Source organism: Nipponia nippon, unplaced genomic scaffold, assembly GCF_047370975.1.
Source record: "Nipponia nippon isolate SJK-2023a ecotype South Korea unplaced genomic scaffold, ASM4737097v1 scaffold_1, whole genome shotgun sequence".
Lineage (NCBI taxonomy): Eukaryota > Metazoa > Chordata > Aves > Pelecaniformes > Threskiornithidae > Nipponia > Nipponia nippon.
The window spans coordinates 20,744,355-20,765,404 of NW_028262290.1; the positions used below are offsets into that span (position 1 = coordinate 20,744,355).

At 37.5% G+C, this 21,050-nt stretch overlaps 1 protein-coding gene across 10 annotated transcripts in view; it reads right to left on the reverse strand.

Moving 5' to 3' along the window:
• OXR1 (oxidation resistance 1) overlaps window positions 1-21,050 on the reverse strand; it is a 301,246-nt gene that overhangs the window by 12,350 nt on the left and 267,846 nt on the right. For 6 of the 10 annotated variants that reach the window (XM_087747554.1, XM_087747582.1, XM_087747542.1 and 3 more), the window contains 2 exons: window positions 4,249-4,329; window positions 715-840 (listed from right to left, as the gene is read on the reverse strand). In XM_087747554.1, coding sequence (XP_087603680.1) covers window positions 715-840; window positions 4,249-4,329 — 207 coding nt within the window. Of the gene's footprint in view, window positions 1-714; window positions 841-4,248; window positions 4,330-13,636; window positions 13,782-21,050 lie in introns of those variants that run through there. The other 4 variants (XM_087747562.1, XM_087747612.1, XM_009469349.2 and 1 more) reach the window with 3 other exon arrangements.

Genomic DNA, 21,050 nt, shown 5'->3' on the forward strand with positions numbered 1-21,050 from the left:
CAAGATAATGACAACTCTCTTATTTAATTTTTTACTATTTTTTAAGAATATGTTACATATAAATGAAAGCTGATTATGTTCTTTTAAACTACTACAAGTGGTCTTAAAAGCTAGTTCAAAACTTCAGACCAACTCTGAAGTTTCACATGTACATTATCTATCCCTGGTCTCTCAAAGTAGCTTTATTTTCCTACCTCTACCAGTGACCTGTAGGAGAAGAATGATTTACCAACTGAATAACATGTGTTTGGTGAGGTCTCTAAACAGTTTCTCTAAAGACAGTACAACCACATAGTTTTTCTTACATAACAATACTATGTCTCAGTACTGGGGAACTAAACCACTCAAGTCAACAGGTAACAAGCTGAAGGGTGAAGGATGCTTGCTCTCTTGTTCCTATGCCTTTGAATGCAATCAGCCTTGATCCAAACCTTCAATAAACACATTTAATGAGATGACTTTGGACTGGACAGCAAGAACTGCAGTGAAAGCCAAGCTGTTTTCCAGGAAGAATGAAATAAGGGCAAAGACAGACTAGTGTGGTCATGGTGTATTGTTATGATAAGAAAAAAAAAAGGCAACATTTTAGCTCTGAATTGTGTTGTGCTTATGCATTTAATATCACACAAGATCTTCCTACTGATGTGTTTTACACTACAGCATTTGTGATACATTATTGTACAATAATAAAAAATTACATATATAAGTTAATACCTTCTCAATTTGTTCTGGCTGTAGTAATTCACTGGGATCGCTAAGATTTGGCCGGAATGCTTCAGGCTCCAGGTCTGTTTTGATATTTGTTGCCTGTTTTGAACTGATACCTTCTCTTGTTGTTATCTAGAAAAAGAACAAGAAGAAAATAAATATTTGCAATTCTGTTAGCAGGGAAGAGAAACTGCAGGTTTAAGATCATGCAGTTACCAATTTACAGTTACGCAACTCCTTCAAAAGTTAAGAAGTCCATTAGATTTGATCTGACCAAGATTTCCACCGCTTTCAATAGCAAGCCGGTACTCAACTATATACTAACAATAAATTACACAAACACCTACTCAGAAGAAAGCTATGGTTTTATGCTTGGAAAAAACCCCCAAACCCAAGAAAACAAAAAAACAAAAAAAGAGTCCTCATACACAGCTGAAGGACTTCAAACACTTTTCAGAGGTCAGCTTACAAAGTCCTTGCATTTTAATACTAACACAGCATTTACATTAAATGTAATTTAAAAACCCAGACAGGAAAGGAATTGAAACTTCAACATGGATATTTCTCAGTAGTTTCTGAATCAATACTCTTTCAGAATACTCGTGAAAGTTTTCAGATATGTAGTAGACACATGGAAAGACTGCTGTCAAGTATTTTGAGTAAAGCATCTGAATGGAGCCCTAGGAATATTGCTGTTCCATAAGCTGATCTGCTGGAGTCCTTATGGGAATCAAAGAAGAGAGGATTGAGAGGGTAGGGAGGGGAAAACAGCAGTAACACTTATGCTGCATAGCAAGCTTTGGGGTCTGGCAAAGATGCACTATGCACAAACACCCTGCAGCAGTTTAAAATAACTGCCCCATACATTCACCCTACTGAGTTGTTGTAGATCACCATTTAGTGGAGTTGGCAGCAGAAGGCCTCGAAACTCCTCATCAGATATCATAGCTTATGACAGCTTCTTACCCCAGTCCACATTCATTGGCACTTTAAAGCTAAAGTGCCACGTGTTGAGAACTAGACTAGCTGAGACCCAAGCAGGTTTCCTTTTATGAATCTTGCTGCAGGGATAGTTAAAACTTGCTGTGGGGCTAGTGAAATCTGACAGAGGAGTAGGACAAAGTGAAGGAAGTTAGTAACTTAAGCCTCCACAGCAAGGGTCATTAAAATGTTGAAAGATTTGCTAAGGAAAAAAAAATGGTAACAAGAATGAGTGCATTTGAATAATTTATCAGCCTGAACCAAGTTCACTGAAAGTCAGACTGTCCAAATTATTTAAAGCCTGAATCCTGAGAATTTCAAGAAAATACCTGCCAAAACCACCTGCCAACTCCAGAATAACAACCAGTGTTTGCCACATACCTCATACTCTAAACATACAGGACACAACTATGGTATTTCACATACCACCATGACAAACTTTGCCAAGCTTTTGCAAAGAGAGCTTTCTTAGTTAACAAAAGAAAAGCCAAATCAAAGAAAACTCTGAAATACAGTTAAGACTATTTAAACAAATACAGCCACCTGAGCCAAAAAGAGAATATCCCTTTCCTCTCCCCCAAGAACTATGGGAAGAGTTATATCACAAACTCCTGTTACTTAAAAATAGGCTTATAAAGTCAAAGTATCAAAGTATATTTATACAATAACTTAATTACAATATTAATTCTTAACTCAAGAAAAGGTGCACTTAGAGAAAGTGAGTATCAAGCAAGCAAAAATCTCAAGCCTTCCATTTTTCAATGGAAAGTAACAAGCATTTCCAATGTAAACTATGCACTAACCTCCATATAACAACAAAAAAGTATATGCATTTATCCATACAGCTTCACATACAAAAAGATGACCTACAGACTGCCATTATAGTGTTATCTGTAAGACATGTTATTTGGTAGTCCAACTCTTTTCCACCTCAAATGCCTTTCATACATCATATATTACTTCTTCAACTCCATAAAAGTTCAGCATTGTTCAAGTATACAGCAGAAAGCTTATTTCCTTTGTTATTCTTTAATTCTGATTACAGTGTACCATGCAAAACATGAATAATTTGGATTGGAGAGGGGGGGCTTGTGGCTTTTTTTGTTGGTTGGATTTTTTGCCTTCTTTTAATTATTATTATTACAGTAAAGCAACTTTCTTCTAGGGACAACACTGCTTTGTAGAACCCGACAAAGACATGTGTCTGTCCAAAGGTATCTGTTTGACAGAACGCAGCGCAGTTTCAAAACCTGCCAATTTATTTCCCACTAAACTTTGACAGGGTAGACTGACCTGTAGTCAGATTCCAGGGGCTTCTGAGGCTAGTAACTGCCACACAGTCTACACCACAAACACTGAAAGGGCCTCAGAGCAGAGAGTTTATAGGCTCCAGCCTATCACATCAGATTTTTCAAGTCAGCCTAAATCCTGATTTTGGGCATTTCAGGTGAGAGGTATTTGGAAAGAGCTCTTGCACTTCCAGGATATTAATACAAGGATTCTCCACGACCACTTGCCAGAAACAGAATTGTTTTGTTCTCAAGTGGGAATGAAAATTTTTTTTTGCAAAATTTCTGGTTTTCCCATAGAAGTAGAACTGCAGCTTTTAGGTTCATGCTCATTATTGATTTATGCAACCATATTACTTACAAAACATTTTAAAGCCATTAATTACTGATTATTAAACAAACAGAAATAAAACAGCTAAGAAAATGTTTTCTTATGTGTAATTACATAATAGGTGAAAAAAGCCAAGACCAAAGTAAAAAAACAGAACTGAAACTTTTTACAGTTTCAGCAGCCAATTACTACAGGAAAACAAAACACTCAATGCTTCTAAGGAGTTCTAAGCTATGCTTTCCATCACTAAGTTATGTATGATGTACACAGGAGCTAACAATTTTATAATTGCTAAAGAACTAAGAAACACCTAAAGAGAATGCAAATATCAGTTTAAGTCCATATCAGTAAACCATCAAAAATTCAAACCAAAGTACTGTTTTTGGAACAGACAGTTCCATTACCAGCTCCATGTGTATAACCTTTGCCATGTCGAACTGCCTCAGTTACCTGCTTGCATAATGGGAAAAATACTTACCTATTTCACAGAAGTTGTGAAGCTTCATACTTGCCAAGTACTGTGAGATTCTTGATGAAAGATTCCTATATAAAATTAAACACCCATGCAACAAGGTTTTGAATTCTTCACCTGGTTTGCATTCTTTTTAGGAAAGCTTCTATCTAACACAACACACCAGTCTAAAGTGGAAGGTGGAACACATCACTCCAAGTCAAGCAGTACTGAGAACAAATTTTCAAATTCTGACAGAAAATTCCTGTTTGAAAAAGTTGGAAGTAATAATTCCATCATTAAATTACTGATTCCATCATAGCACTGCACAATTACATACATCCAAAACAAAGGAATTTTCTGCTGGATCCTTGTAGTGCTGTAGACAAGACAAACCCACTAAGTGTGGGACTTGCCCTGATCAAAGACACTACAAAGAAAGATGTTTTAGTATCTGAAGATGGGGTTTAAACTACTGAAGAGGGCACCTGGAGACGTCTGCAGAGTGTGCGCAGTTCTTCGCTATTTAGAGCATCGATCCTGCGGTGATACTCAGCCACTGACACTACCTGAATATGGAGACAGGAAGACAATAATTCCACTGACAGTTGAAGAAAAGTAAAGAGGTAAGAAAGAAAAAAGTGGAGGAGAGTAATGAAGGGAAAATGTGCAATGATAACAAACAAGAAGTGCTAAAAGATGTGTGTTTCTGCAAGGACAATGTGCATGTAGGTGATTTTAGACATATGAGTAGACACAGCAAAATTACAAATTAAACACTAATGGCACTAGCAGTCAGACATATCTCACTGCTCTAGGATGAATATAGAGCTGATATAGGAGCACATAAAGTTACCAGTATCAGGATGCTAAGTTAGCAGTCAATCTGAGTTGCATGCCTTAACCCAAACTCTTCCGCCTGAAGTCCTCTCAAACACTCTTTACACCCAGATTAATGAATCCTGTGAACCTGGTTTGCTTTCCTGGATAAAGACTAGAAGCAAACCTCAGTTTTCTCAGTAGGTTCTGACTCTTCTGTCTGACAGTGAAGATACAGTTAAAGACAAGGTAGCAGGACTAAAGTTTAATAACTCCCCCATACCACCCCCACAGTCTTTATCCTGTACTTTCTATTCATCTCCAAAGCTTCACGAGCTGCTCATCTGTCAACACATTCACTCCAAATGGCACCTCCACTTTGGCAGGAGGTGTACAGCCATAAAGCCTTTAGTCAGAAAGCTCTAGAACATGCTGCTCTGGTGCAACAAGCTGGCTAAAGGACTACAACAGGTCATTTTGATGTAACTACAGCAAATAATGTGATTTTGAGAATGACTCAAAATCATCATTTGTATGAAAGCATCTTAAAACAGCTGGTGGAGAGATTAAATGGATGTCCCATGTAGTAAGAGTGTATTAAAAACTTCTAGAGCCTACCACAGTTCAAAGGAAGATAACCACAAGTCCAGCAGCTCCCCATCTACCTGCCCCTACTACAAGGAGTTTGGCCAGATACTCGCCACTGTCCTGAGTACAGAGCCCACAGTCATGCATGACTGGCTCTTGAGCAGCGATGGTTCACTCTACCCCATGCAACTGCAAGGCAAGGAAAAAGGAATACTTGTGACATCCAGTTTTATTACTGAATAATCAGTAATTACTAGCACTCAATTTATTTCCACCATTTTCTACTGTTCTCTTAAAAAAAAAAAAAAAAAAAAGAAAATTGTTGTAAACTATTGGTTTGTGCATTCTGAGTCAAGTAGCTATATCCAAAGCTTTAACAGTATTCCACTCAAGCATAAGTGAGAGTGTAGTTTTATCCTGTTATTTGCTATGACAGTTCATTGTAAATTACATTGTTCACTCCAGCACCTTATGAATGTGATCCTGAAATGCAATAATGTGAGGACCCTTTAGCCTTGTTGCTTCTTTAAGCTCAGTCCCTATCACATGAGAGGCAGTAGTTAACTTACAATGGGCCATAAGTGTGTGGTTACTTAAGGAGATTCTTGGAAAAAAAAAAAGTCTCATCACCCCCATCAGCATTATATAGTTGCTGTTTCACATACTGGAATGTAGACAATTTTATCGGCAATGCCATCTCGTCCTCGACTTGTCAAACACATACTCTATCAACATCCTGCACCTGGGAACTGCTTATCAACCCTTTTGCTCAGTGATCAAGATCTGACACACCTTTTCATATGCCATAGAGGCACCTGCATCCTCAGAACAGTGTGCACAAGGTATTTTAATAAATTTCTTACCTGAGAGAAACATGGATACTTATCCAAGTATGTACACAATAATAGCTCCATGGCATCCTGAACCTGTTGCACACCATCACACTACATCTTTACATCTGTTTTGTGAACAAAAGCCTGCATAGTGGCAGACCGCTTGTATACAATGACAAACATCATAAATAGCATGTCACAGAATGTTGAACTATCAACAGGAAAATTAAGGGCAAGGAATCCACCCTTTCAAACCCAGTGCTTATTTTAAGTATGCAGTCCATACAAATTCTGTAAGTAAACTACAAGACAAACTGTCTCAAGGTTATCCACTCATCACAGAAGCAGGCTTTAAAAAGTACACTAAGATACCTCAATGGTTCAGCTACATACAGTACCTGACCTTCTATAAAATGCTTACGGTTTAGGTCAACATGCTTTATTTTTGCTTTGCAGTGGATGAGATGATGTACTTCAGGATTCTGCAGCTCATTTAATCACGAAGTCACATGTCTAAGCCTACTGGCAACTACCTTCTAGAACTTCATTCAGGAAGCAATTGAGATATATCTTGAAAACAGCTAGTGTTTTGTCCCTGCAAGGCCTGAGAGGGCTGTTTTGAAATGTTAGTAGTATCATTAGCTAGAAGTTTATTCTGTGTTATAACCTGGTTTAATTCATAATCTGCTTATGCTGTTTCCTCTTCCATCAAGATTTCATTTTCCTTCCTTGTAGTCATATTAATTCTCTACTCTATTTCACCAAGCTAAATAAACCAGTCATTTTCTTCCCTTCCCCCCAGCCCCTACATCAGCTCTCTGTTCTCCTGATCATTCCAGGAGCTATTTTCTACCTCATTCCACTTCGAACTTCCATTCTTAAACACAGAACTTTTCATTAGTTTTTCAAACAGTATTAGAAATACTTAGAAAGCAAGGTCTTTCATTCATGAAAGACAAATGCAGTTTCGTATGCATCGTACTGGACTGCAGTTTCCAGTATGGAATGTTTCTTTGTAATAAAATTCTTTCATTTTTGGGCAGGTAGCAGTGGATGCCATTTATCTGTATTTCACCAAGGCTTTTGATGCTATCCTATAGTAGCCTTGCAATCAAATCAGTTATGTATCAAATGTGTGAAGATCAAGGCTGAAAAAGCAGCTGGACCACTGGGCTCAAAGAGTTGATGCTATTAATGGTTAAGGACTGGAACAGGCTTCCCAGGAAGGCTGCAGAATCTACATCCTTGGAGGCTTTCAAAGTTTGATAAGCAAGGTCCTTAGTCAACTTGGACAAGTTTTTAACATTTAAGTCTTTAATGTGTAGGAGAAGGCTTTCCGAATTCCAATACAGCCCATGTCCTTCCACAGAAATTGCCAAATCGCCCATAATTGTAGCAATCTAAGTATTCTGCGCAGGATTAAAGCGCAGGCCTACCTATATAAGTTTGCTACGTGCTTTATTTGCTGCGCTCTCTTCACTATGCATGATCAGCATCCAGTTTCCTTGATACCCAAAGCTACTTTTTGAGGATCAGGAAGTGTGCCTGACAGACCCTCTATTCTCTCTCTAGTTATTTTCTGCTTCAAAAAGAATACAGGAGAAGAGAAGAACAACTAAACCTCTTATGGTTAACCTGAGCACTGGTTGGAATAGACCAAAACAAATAATGCATATAGCCAGGAGATCAGTGTGCTTCAGGGCAAAAATAATTCTGCTTAGGGACTTGGAACAGTCTACTACAGGACAACTCCAAGGGCTAATCAAGTTTGAAATGACATGGGAGATATCCTTAGAGATCTAATACTACCTGCTCTATTCATAACAGCAACATTGATGAGAAAACATGGGATGAGTCAAGACTCTTATAGCATGAATGCCTTTCAGCTTGACTCTCCACACCATGTATATGTGAGTTAACCACTTATCAGAACACACAACAGTTTTAATATTTAATGCAGTAAGTCAAATTGCAGGTTTGCATACTAATAATTCAACCAATCAAGAGGCTTAGTATTCTCCTTTTGGAGAAATTAATGTTTCTAAACCTTGTTTTTCTGAAAGTATGTCAGAGTACCTAACTCTTGCAAGCTATGCTGGCATACACAGTGAGCAAAACAGAAATCGAAATTCCTCATATGAAACTTTTGTCCTTCAACAACACACATGAAAACACAGTCACAATTATTTGAATGTCCATGAAGTGCAGTTTGCCATGCAGACGGTGACACATCAGCCCTTTCAGTCACCGGTCGTAACAATCTGCTATACGCAGCTGTAAACATGGACACTGCACACACCAATGAGGCTTTCCCAGTCCTCTGCCAGTGTAACAAAGCCAAGAGTCACCAACCCACACGCACCTAATGCTTGTTTGATAACAGGGCAGTGTAATTGCTGCCCTCAAAACAAGTACAGCTAAACTTTCAGAGTTAACAAGTTGCTGAAACTGTCTCCTTAAAGAAAGGGAGGATCTTATGGGAGCTGAGCAGTGCTTCTGAAAGATAAGAATGGAGCATAATGGTGTAAGTGGTTCTCTTCAACATAGGTTACCTATACCCTCATGATTAACTGTGATTATGAAATAAAAAAGCAAATATGAAGAAAGAGAATGAAAGCCAAACAGTTTTACTTTGAATCTTAATACATGTGTGTACAATTAGGTGAACTGCAAGCTTCATGAACATTATTTCTTTAGAGCAAAAAAAAAAGTTTCACCTTTAAAGTTCCAGGTTAATTAATTGAAAAAATAAATGCCAATGTAGTTTTATCAGTCCATTTACAAAGTTATTCCAAAATATGAGTCCATCTCCAATTCATCAGTAAATGGAAAGGGGAAAGAAAGGATCAAACCCTTTCTAAAGGCTGTAAATATCTTTCGGTGAAAATAAAAGGTACGTTTGTGAACTGAATGCTGTTATGAATATTTCAAGAGAAAACACTAACTTTGTTTTTCAGACAAATTTAGTTTCCTCCCAAAATGTTAGACGCTACTTGAAAGAAAGCAGTATTGAAGAAGCAGTCTTCTCCATCACTGATACTATTACTTGGGACATATTGATTACACTACAATAATGTATTAGTACATGAAGTTTACCACATCAGATAAACAGTTTTAAGTTATCATTCTGAAGAAACCTAACACTAATCTAATTTGATTCATTTTTATTGAGAAGAAAAAAATCCATGCATAGCATTTCCATGTGTCTCCTTGCAAATATAAGCCTCAGTTTAACAAAATAGATAATATGAAGAGTTCAGCTGCATCTATCATAGACTGTTTACATGCTCATACAATGAGAAGTGTTCCTAGATATATTTTGAGCTAGGACCCAAAAATAAAAATTATAGATGGAAGTGATTGTAGATGCAAGTACAGCCCTCCACTGCATGAAGAGTTTAGGAAAACAGACCAATTGAGGCAACTAATACTTATTTGAATTCCAACAGCATCTAGGAATTCAAAACTTAGACCCCATTCTTTTAGATGGGCACTGCCTAAAATAAGACCACCCAAAACACCCAACTCCCCCAATCCCCCCAACCGGAAAAAAAAAAAACCAAACCAAAAAACAAACAAACAAAAAAAACCAACAAAAAACCCAAAAACCCTCTGGGTTCAAATCAGTCTAAGAAAAAAGTGAAATACAAGTGGATGAGAAAGCAATCAGGCAGTATTGGTCATTCTGACAGCATTAACAAAATTGCAGAAAGTGTTAGGAGATGCATATGAGAGCAGGAATTGGCACTGAAGCAAAGTATGCTACAATGAAACCCAGGGGTATGACCCTAACACAGCTTTGCAGGACCACAGCACATGCAGGCTCTCAGGGTTCTGGGCCCTCCTTACGGCCAGCAACGCAGTTCATGTGAGTTTGCTCGGGACACTGGTGTGGCTGCAAAGCTAAGCATTTTCTGTCTTGTGTGGTTTTCAGCCAATTCAGCTTTCTGTCACTCTACTGGTGACAAGGAAGGGAAAGTACTAGAGCTAGCCATTTTAAGCAGAGGAGAGGGACCAGAGTATCACAGCAGTCCCCTGAATTGGCTGGTACTGCAGTTCTTTCTCTCTTTCATTACCTTTAAAACTGGCCATGTCAGAACTGTTCTGTACACCAAGGTGTCTTCCAGAGCATGGACAGAATTGCTAAGTTACATGACAGCAACATTCTCCCTGTGATCAGTATTGTCCCCACAGCTTTGCAGGATGGGCTGTTAGGTATCTGCCTCAAAGTGCTCTAAGCCCACAGTAACTGTACCAAGCCATAATTGACATATACTGAAGATAAGTTAAAATATCTGCAATAACCAGAATTAATAAATGAACTTCAGAAGAAAGCAATCAAAGCCTGCAGCATACAGAAACTGTTACACCGATTCTGGAAACCTTTATAATAAGCTATTTTTTCAAGATAGGAGAAATCACTAATTTGAGAGATATGATAATGACAGCAAGAGAACTAAATTTAACATGCACAAACATTAAACAAAGTTTAGGATGTTTGAGCAAAGAACTAAGAATTAGGTTTATGAAAATTGCTTTCTTAAAGAGGCAGGTCAGGCAGCTTGACTGACTTTGTCAAAAGAAGAAAGATCTGTAGCAGCATTACCAACAAAACCCAGCTGTCTAGGCCCAGCTGATTTATCTTGCAATAATTTAAGGAAGTCCCAGCACTAGCAAGCAGAGAAACTAGAAGTTCAGTTGCCGAAGCCACAGCACCTGATGCCTGACCTCAAGCTGCCACCCCAGGAGAAGGCAGGCTGAGCAAGGTTACATCTCAGTTCTGACACTGCCATGCACAGATCCTCTCCAGTATGATGCGAAAGTACTGTACATGCTTAGAAGTAGGTAACTGAATCACAGCCCAGTATGGAAATATTTGTCTCTCTTTCATCAGGAAAAAGCATCAACTATGGATCAATTTCAGATTGCACAGACCATTAAAAACACACAGAGAAAATATAAGCCTCTGCTACTCATTTGTTTTCTTTAAACTTATAATCAACCTTTTCAAATGTTCATCTGCTACTGTACTTTGACTGTGTTTGTAGTGAGGCCTAATATTTCACAATTATTAAAAATCTAAACAATCCAGCACCTAATAATTAAAAAGGAAGATCTAGTCGAGGTATGATGCATAAACCCCCTAATTATTTAGGACAGCGAGTGTGACAAATATCTATCATCAAGGAAAGGTTCTAGGCTTAGTGATCCGTGTAAGAAAGTACTGGATTGCACTCTGGTTTTTTATTTTTAAAGAGATTCAGATCATCAGTTCACTCTTTATTGCTCTAAAACAAAACTTAGTACGGTAAGTTGACTTTAAAAAGATCTTTATAGCAGTGTTATTGGATTGATGCAACCTTGCAGTTCTGGCATCCACAGGGACAAAGTATAAGTTCTCATCTTGCAAATGTAAGCCCCTATTATATCTCCATAATAGCCAAAGAACTACAGCCGTTAGCTTACCAACTACAGTTAACCAATAAATCAAGAACCTCAGAAGTCGTGCAAGTCTCAAACCATTCAAGCTATTAAAACCAACACCACTTTAATTCCCTTTGCATAATATCTTAAGAATATAAAAGCCAAAGATAAGTTTTCGTTGGTTTTGTCCCCTTGGCTATGCTGCCTAGAAGCTCAGAAAAGCATTTGGGGCAGGACAAGCATTCCCAAAGAAGGCAATCCACCTTTTGTTCTCTTGCACTGTCTGATGTCTTTTGTCTAAAGTGCTTTGAGAGAAGAATGGTTGCCAGCATTTTTGACATTCTAGAAACTGACTGGCATCTCTTCTGTTGCAGGACAATAAAGGGACACAGTAAATACCAAACATTTATTTAAAAAGTGAGAAACCAACATTACCGGCTTTTTGAAGGGGGAGCCTAATACCTTGATTAGCTACTAAGATTTTGATTTTATTTTCATTCTGGAAAAGTCTCAAACCCCTACAACGGTCAGCCCAAATTTACTCTATCACCATGAAAATAACAAAGGCCTTTCCAGTAAATAATCCAGGGCAACTTAGTTGCTTCAAGCAAGTATTCTTGTTTTATTATATCACTCCATTTGGCCCAGCAATTATGTTATTTCATATTAGATGGGTTTTCATCCACATTTCAGAACAACCACTAATGAAACATTTAGTCAAAAATCTGTACTTTATATATGCTGCCAGTCTCTTTCACATGCTTCCCACTTTGTCTTGCATAACACAGAAGTAATGGCACCAATATTCCTTCCCTCTTTTCTGTAAGAAGGTTACTTAGCTTTATGATCATTAGCTTTATTCATTGAAGGAAAAAAAGGGAACTTCAAGAATAGAGCATGTCTTGTCGACATAGCAACATTTTAAAAATATTCCCATCTGTAGATACTTCTATACCCTGTTTTCTGATTTGACTCGTTTTACACATTAACATAATCTGTTCTCTACCTCTCTCACAGCAAAGACTATTCTCATACAGTTTTCTTCAGTTCGACCTCTCCTTAAGAGCTGATAACTATTGCTTTTATTAGCATAGCTACACTCTGGCTAAAATGAAGTGTTGGTCCTAAGGGCAATAATTATAACAAGGGATACTACTACTTTTTTAATTAGCTGGTCAACATGTATCTATATATGTAGATATATAGAGATATATTAAAGAACACATTCTAGGTAAACTTCAGATACCTTTTACACTGCTACAGGGTATGCTCAAATTATATTTGAGTTAATTTAGGAATGACATCTCCATTCTACATTCCATTGTCACAGGGGAAAATTAAGAGCCTATGATTTCAAAAATATTTTGTTAGTTAGGAACACATGTTTACAGAACCAGTTGTTGCCACATGACAATTTGACATCTGCAAGTAACCTGGCTACAAGTAAAGACCAAAATAAAACCCAAAGTCAACCAAACCCCAAAGTTCTGTAACTCTTTAAAAGACAGTAAAAAGCCTGTCACAGGCAGTGTGAATGAAAAATATCTTCCAGATCTACTAGCTGGTAAAAGCACAACAAGTATACTGTCAGGATCACTTCCTCCCTATCCCCAAGATATTACTGTTTTGCAAGGCTCACTGAGAACCATTTCCTTTACATACTACTACAAATTTAAGTCTTCTCGGGGAAAACAACACTGAAAAAATGCCACAGTTACTTTCATAAATATAATAAAACTGTAAAAACAGTGGTACTGGTCCCCACCTTCATTATAAATGTGAGAGTGGGACTACAGAATACTCATCTCCAACAATTTAGAAGTATTAACAGACCTTCATATGGCTGAATGACTTCTGAGAAGGTATAATCAAATGGTAACTCACGAGATTTACAGTTCTCTAATTGAATACCAGTGCAAACTACTGTTCACAGTATTTAGCTATAAATAACATTTTTGTTGAAACAATGCATTACTCCAAAGAAAAAACCAAAAATACCCTAAAACTGTTGAAGCCCTTGATGCTCCAAGTAGTTTCTCTTATCTAATGCCAATGGAATACCAGCAATTAGGTTATGCACCTAAAAGTAATGAAAATTTGCGACTTAGCACCCTGTTTACACATTCAAAATTTAAACTTCCAGAAACTGTCTCTGCACCACAACATTACAAGAATGCAATAACAGAAATGAACATACTACACTGAAAATTACCAGAGCGTATTTATGATTAACTGGCTGGTGCTTTCTTCCCTTCTTCCCATACCAGAGACGAGACATTTCCCTTCTAAAAATAAAATGAAGCTAAAAAAGGAATTAAAAAAGAAAAAAAAAAAATCATTCAAAGCTGTTTGAAAGCATTCTCTGTACCTGCTGTCAGTTCCAGGCACAGGCAGAGCCCCACGATGGTGACAGGATAGTTTGCTGGATGCACACATTTGACTGACATGACAGGGAGCAAATGAACGAGTGTGCAGTAGGGGGATGTATCGCAAATGGTGACGGTACAGAAGAAGAAAGGTTTCCTGTATTCAAGTGTGGTTGCAGAGCACTAGTTTGTTAAAAAGGCTAAAATATTTAAAGATACAGAACTTAATTTTTCTTATACAATACTGAAGAATACAAAAAAAACCCTCAAGAGCTGCTTGCAATATTCTGTTACACTATAATTGTTCATAAACAAGTTCTAACGGTAACAAATTTGCACTCAATATTAAAATAATAGCTTGTCTTCCTTATGTTAGCAACTGTATTTAAACCCTGCCCGTTATTTCTTAGAGTTCAGAATCAGTTAAAAAAGTGGTCAGTAAAGTTTTTTTAAAAAAATATTCTTTTTAAAAAAGGTTTTCAAGTATTCAGAAACTGTTAACCTCACAGCATTTTCAGTTTTGTAAGCTACAAGAAGAAAATGAATCCTTCTGTCTATAAGCTAAACTTGCTGTATGGGTTAAATGCTAGTCCCAGCCACAAAGTATTTTTGGAATCATGATTTGATTAAGGAAGGATGTTTATTGAAACAGGCACGTGTTTAAACAGGTGTGTGCAACAGTAATATGTTTGAGACAAATTTGAGATAATATATTTGAGATAAATAAATTTGAGAATTTCCTTGTAGTGGCACTGGGAGGCTTCCCTCCCGCCCCCAGCTCCTCCCAAAGCACCCAGTGCTCTGAGTCCTGAGTAAAAGTCTTAAATAGTCCAGGGCAGTGGCAGGCAGCAACACAACAACATTAAACCATTGCTCGCTTGTGCTGTTGCATTGTGATCTAAAAGCCAAGACGCCCAAGCACAGAAAACCAGTACCAGAACATGTACTTACTGATACTGTAGCCTGTGCACTGGAACACCTCACCTTGCATTAGTATCTAACTCGAATGTTTTTCTTTTCAGTAAAAGCTTCCTCAGGAGCTGGTAGCTCTAAAAATCAATTTGTTCCAACTTATGAGAAATATTAAGGTGGCGAGTAAGAACATTTTTCTCACTGGGACATTGAAAGCTGGGATTTAGGAAACTCTAAATATACAATAATACACTAGATACACAGTCAAATGTTGTAAGATTCAAACAATAAATGATATGCCCATTTATTTGATTTTTTAAAAAAATAATATGCAAGCTAATACTGAGGTAAGAGAAGAACAAAAAATGGACAGCCTTAAAACTGTTTCAAATGAGAAAATTATAACCAACATAAAAAAGCAAATATGAGCTACAACACCCACCCCCTCCCCCCCCCCCAAAGTCTGGCAACTGTTAGAGGAGTGGAGAGCATGCAAAAAAACTATTTCAAACTATCTCTGGACACGCGACTTCTAAGCCAAAAGGCAAAAGCTAGCCACACAACTAACTCCCCCACAGCCTGTTCTAGCAACCTTCCCTGCCCCCCCCCCCCGCCATTTTTTTCCCCTCAGAAAAAACCACATTCTTCCCTAACACTAGCCCATACACTGTTTCTCCAAAACTGGGGGAGGAAGAAAAGAATCTGGGCCATCACACCATTTTTTTTTTCTAGAACGTTTAATCTTAAACAATTCAAACAACTTTCGTGGATGTTTTTAGCTTCTCTCTAAACAAAACTGGCTCCTCCCAGAGCTCCTCAAGAGGATTTAAAAAACTTGCTCAAAAGAAAAGAGAGCAACAAACGTCTTTGTTAGATCTGACAACTCGCTTTTTCACGTAATTATAGTTGCAAAGGTGAATGGGAATAAATGCACTAGTAACTCTATCAGATCTCCTGCCAGTCCGTTTTGATGTTCAGTCTTCCAGCAGCAGCAGCAGCTCCCACCAGCTAACAGGTGCCCTGCAGCTGGGAGCACCCGCTGGAGGGGGTGGGCGGGTGGAAAGCAGGTCAGGAGAGCCCGAGCACCACCACGGAACAGTGAAGTCTGACAAGTGGGAAAAGCTTTCTCTTATGACTGACCTCCACCCCAGCCCTTTAACAGTCTTTTCTCCAAATTGGTGGAAGATATATTTCTATTAAGCCAGAGAAAGAAGCCCACACAAGAAGCTTGACCCCAGGAGCATCCCCTAATTAAAGATAAATAAAATAAACTGCCCTTTTATTCTTTTGTGCATTTGTGGGTTGTATTACTGATCTGTTAATTTGAATCAGAACCTCATCTCTTGTTGCTAGTTAATATATGCCTTGCCATATAAGTTCTTAACTAAAAAGGTTCTAGAGAGGAATACCGGCTCAGACCCGACCTATGTGCACAACAGCAGCACGCACTTCAGAGCATCCACCTATTCGCTGCCTAGACAACAGAGCAAAATGAAACATATCTAATTACACTCAATGATAATCTTGTTATTGTCATTGTTAGTTTGCAACCAAGTTAAATATCTCCACACAATCAATGTTCAAGGCAGAAGCACGTGGTCTTCTCAGTAATTGTTATTCATGATGTTGTTTTTTCTAATAAACTGATCTGTCTTAAAAAATATTGAAAAGTAGCAGCAGAGAAAAAGGAGAGTGCTAACAAATACAGGTACAACTTATGAAATGTTTTATTTTCACTCCAAATCAATTATCTACTTACACCTTTTGCAATACCAGATTTAAAGTTATCAGCTGATAACATCTCATAACCTAGGAACAGGTGAGCAAGTGCGGTAACTCTCCATAAACTTGTGCAAGAAGACTGGATGCTGGGTGTGCAAGAACCTCTTTGCCGTTTGATCAGATGGCATTATTCTCTTTCCCCTAGTAGCTAACACAATGCCCTGATACCACAGCGATAGAAAAGTTGTGATGTTGAATTCTACAATCCCTATATTTAATATGCATGCTTTTTGTTCGATATTATATTAGTAAAAAAGTAATTTATTTCCCTGCTTCTTCCCTCTTACAGGAGGGAATACTGGGGGGCAGGGAGGGCATAATTACTCAGTTTCTTTAGAACTTGCACCTGAAGCGACCAGGTTTTGTGAGGAAAAGCCACAAATGTGGCTGAAGATAAGCATCCCCGAGCGTCTCCTGAGAAGATTATACAAGGCATATGTATAAAATAAGATTGTTCTCAGAATTTAATACTCCAGTTTCAGAAGCAGCCCTGAAAATTGAGAAAAACATAAGTCACAGGAACCAGACTGTGTAACTCGAGTGCCTCCGTGCAATTTGTAAGTCATTTGCATTTTTGACTGATGAGAAGAAAGCTTGTTTTTATGCTGTTGTATTGGTTTGCCTGGGTACAAACAAATCAATAAGCAATGACATTAGTTTCACTTTCAGTAGCCTATCTACTTGTTTGAATGTATTTTTAGAGATGAGATTGCTATTTAATTACATCTAACAGGCATGTTTCACAGATTATAACAAAAACTCCCATCAAAGAGCCCAAAAGAAAAAACTGAAAGCTGCCTCAAGTAGTGTTTAAAATAGTGTAGTTCCACTACCCATTAGCACAATATGACAGAAACCAAGTCTAGAATTATAAACTCTTATAAGTCTTATAATATTTTTAAATTTAGAATAGCATTTTACAGCTCTGATAAGAGATGTACATTCTGTATGTTTACTCCTTGTATTATAGTTTCAGGATATAAATTGCCAAGAACTTCAAAATTAGGAAGACACCTAATTTAGATGCTCAGGCCACCTAAATTGTCATCTTTGGAAGGAATCCCACTAGGTGAAAGGAAGGCAGTTTCATATTTTGATGATGTAAGGCACACAAAAGTCAGCTGAATTAAGGTCTGGTTTATCTTTAATAAGAAGCAGACAAGTTCTATTTGGTACAAAAAGCCTTTCAGATGACTAAGGAAAGAGTGCCAAGTTCAGGAGTAATGAACTTAAAATACAATTAAAAAAATAAAATAATAAAAATCAGGTACTGGCTCCTAAGCAAAACTACTGCTTTGCCTTCTAGAACAACCGGATCTTTGTAATAGTTGTTGCAGGTGAAGCTAACATGGGATTACAGTTAATGGAGCTCTGATCCCTTCCCCCTTGCCTGCTACAAGGAACACACTAAACAGTACAAAAGCTACCTCCTGTGGTATCCAGTACAACACTGGCACAGCTGCTTAGTTGGCTGATAATGTTTCCATGAGAAAGGAAGTCTAATTCAAGAAGTCATCCTTTGTTTCCTTTCAACAGCTTAGAGGAAGGGGGAAAAAAAGCAGCATTTTTCCATCCACAAAATTTTCCTCAGGATTTTCAAAGGTACGCTGAAAGCCATCAAGAGTCTCAAAAGCACAAGCTTTTTAGTTGAATGATTCTGCTTCAACTTTTAGCAGAGGGACTGCCCCAGTTCTCTCTATTAGATACATGAAATAACCATCCGTTACAATTCTACATTCATGATTCTAACCACAGGACAGCTCCAAGTAGTGAAAACATCCGAATTTTCACTTACAAGTTATAAATATATTCCAAATAGATTGAATAGAGAAAATAAATAGAGCAAAGCAAGAAATATCCCATGCATGAAGTTGAGCGAGTACAATATTTGCTCAAGTTAATTGAAAAAGCAAGAATGACAGTTACCAGTCTCTACAAAAGGACACTGCGTTATGTTAATGGCACCAGACTCTCTCCTCAATCACAATAAATTAAACAGAAACATTTCTAGTACTGCACACGGCTGCTGAAATTCAAGAGACTCATCCTCCAGTACAAGAGCAAAGCCCATTAAACATGCTTGTTAATGCACAGCAACACATGCACAGTGACACATCCAATTTCTTAACAGACAATGCATGATGTAAAAACCAAACAATGATCTAGCTTGTATATCCAATATACTATAATAAAGAGACAACCTTTCAAGACCCACATTGGAAAAATATTCTTATGTTGAGGACTGTTAATGTGGTGCATCTTTCATTCAAGAACCCTACAACTTCCAGGCTTCCTCTTCTCTCTGCTGATCCACTATTATCCAGCTTGTCATACAGCATTATGATCGTACCACATTTTAAAATATGCGAGAGACAACAAGCAGCTGTTTCACTAGCATCCAAGCACTGAAGCGTAGAGAATGGAAGCAAATTTATAGAAAAACATGATTAAGAATACAAAAACTTGAGACAGCAGTGCATACTGAAACTGAAATGCCTCTTTTAATACAGAAGTAGGTTACAGTCCTATGTAGTAGGTTACAGTCCTTCTTCTATGAAGAACGTAAGCACCTATGTCCAATACTCCAATCTTGAAAAACTTTCTTCAGATGTTACCTGACCAGGAAACAATCACTATTTGTGACCTTGATGTTTCTACAAATACACAAAAATAGAATTTCAGGACACTCCAGAAGTTACAGTTTTGTTAATGCTGAAATGTTGAGTGTCTAACTCAAATACCATTTCACGAAGGCAGAACTTCATTTGCAACTAACGGCTTGATCTAGTAAACATTTTCAAACCATGTCTAAAGTTCCAATTGAAATTCAGTTTGACAAGTGAGTTACTACAGAGTACTGCTTTCCAGAAGTATTGTATCTATATTTTCTACGAAAATTTAATACGCAAAACCAAAAGGTAATGATTATGAAATGCAAGTCCAGAACATGACCCAGTGAATCTGGGAAAAATAATTTGCAAGTTATTTTCCAAACTTTGTTTGGAAGTTAACCTCTAGACAGCTTTAAATCAAACTGATTCTCTGTATTTTCCAAACAATTGAAAGGCTAATGGAAACAATAAAACCGATGAGCTTCCAACTACTTTAAGACCAGCTTGCAGGTCCTAAGACAAGAAATTTCCTGTTTTCAAGTATCTTGTGGATGACTATTTAGATTTATGAGGATCTGAAGTATGACTCAATCCTGAATAACAATAATACCCTGAACAGCAATAAATAAGATCAAATGACAGGGGGAAGCAGGGGGGAGGAAGAATCAGCACTTTAAATATTTAAGAATTATTTTAGTACAGAGCAATTCTTCTGTTTCCTTAACTGATTTCAGGTTTAAATTGGAACTCATTTCCTTAAGCGATTTCTTCACAAGTGCCCAAGATGAAATTTCTTTAACACCTCTGAAACATTTAGTTGTGGCCACACTCAGTAATTATATTTCTTTGCATCAATACTCTGATGACCAGATATCTGATCCATGCAGCACAAATCCTGTGTTTCCAATATATATATGTTGCATGATGATAAAGACACTTAACAGCTGCAGTACCTTACATAGATATTGTTTTGATTGTTCTAGATTCCAATTCGGAATCTAAAGCTAGATTAGCAGTCTAAATCAATAAGCCATTATGACATACAGAAATAAAAAGTGTATTTATACACATACAGTCAATATAATGGTGCATCCCAGTTTCCCAGCTCTCTATCAAAAAAGTTAGCTACTTGAAGAACACAACAGACCAAGTCCCTTTATTGTTCAAGGAATGCATTAATTTTGAGAATTAGCTTCACGGACCAGCAGATGAAGCATTAAGTAAGCAAATTAAGGTATTCTGATCTCTATAATTTCTTTTCCTTCTCCCCCTCCTCCCCCAAGAGACTAACTAGTCCTTTAATTAGATACAAATAGAAGGTGCAAAAATTTTATGATAAAACTCACATGGAAAAGCATAAACTGTGTCACTTCTCCTTTATGCACTAATTTTTCTTACTCAAGTAGTCGCTTCCATTGTTTTCCCTCTAATGCCCTCCTCCCTGTGCTGAATTGTTAGAGCACAGCAATTTCCTTTCTATGTGGCATTATTAAAACTGTAAATGCTTTGCTTGGAAAATTAGTTTCAGTTGCCCTTCCTCCCCAGATATGGTAAACTGATTCTCTAAAGATTTTAATGCATTATTTACACGTGCATGCTAACCTCTGTAGAAAAATATTTGAGCTTATCAGCGCACTTTATGTGCACACAAGTTCAGTGGAAAGTTGATTTACCTCATTTAACTCTGTACTAGATCCCTGATACAGTTAATGACATTTTACATGAATACTTGTTTTCCATGTCTTTTTTCTCCAATGGTCAACTTCAAAATGCCACTTGTCACTTCATATAGCAACAGCAGTGGAAACAAGCCCATCAAGGTTTTACAATCCATTTTAGGAAAACAATAGTAGAATAACTGGATAATTGGAATTTCTGGGACTGAGGAATCACAGAGATATCACTTCCCACCCCCACCTCTTTAAAAAAAAAAAAAAGTGCAGATTTTTTTTCC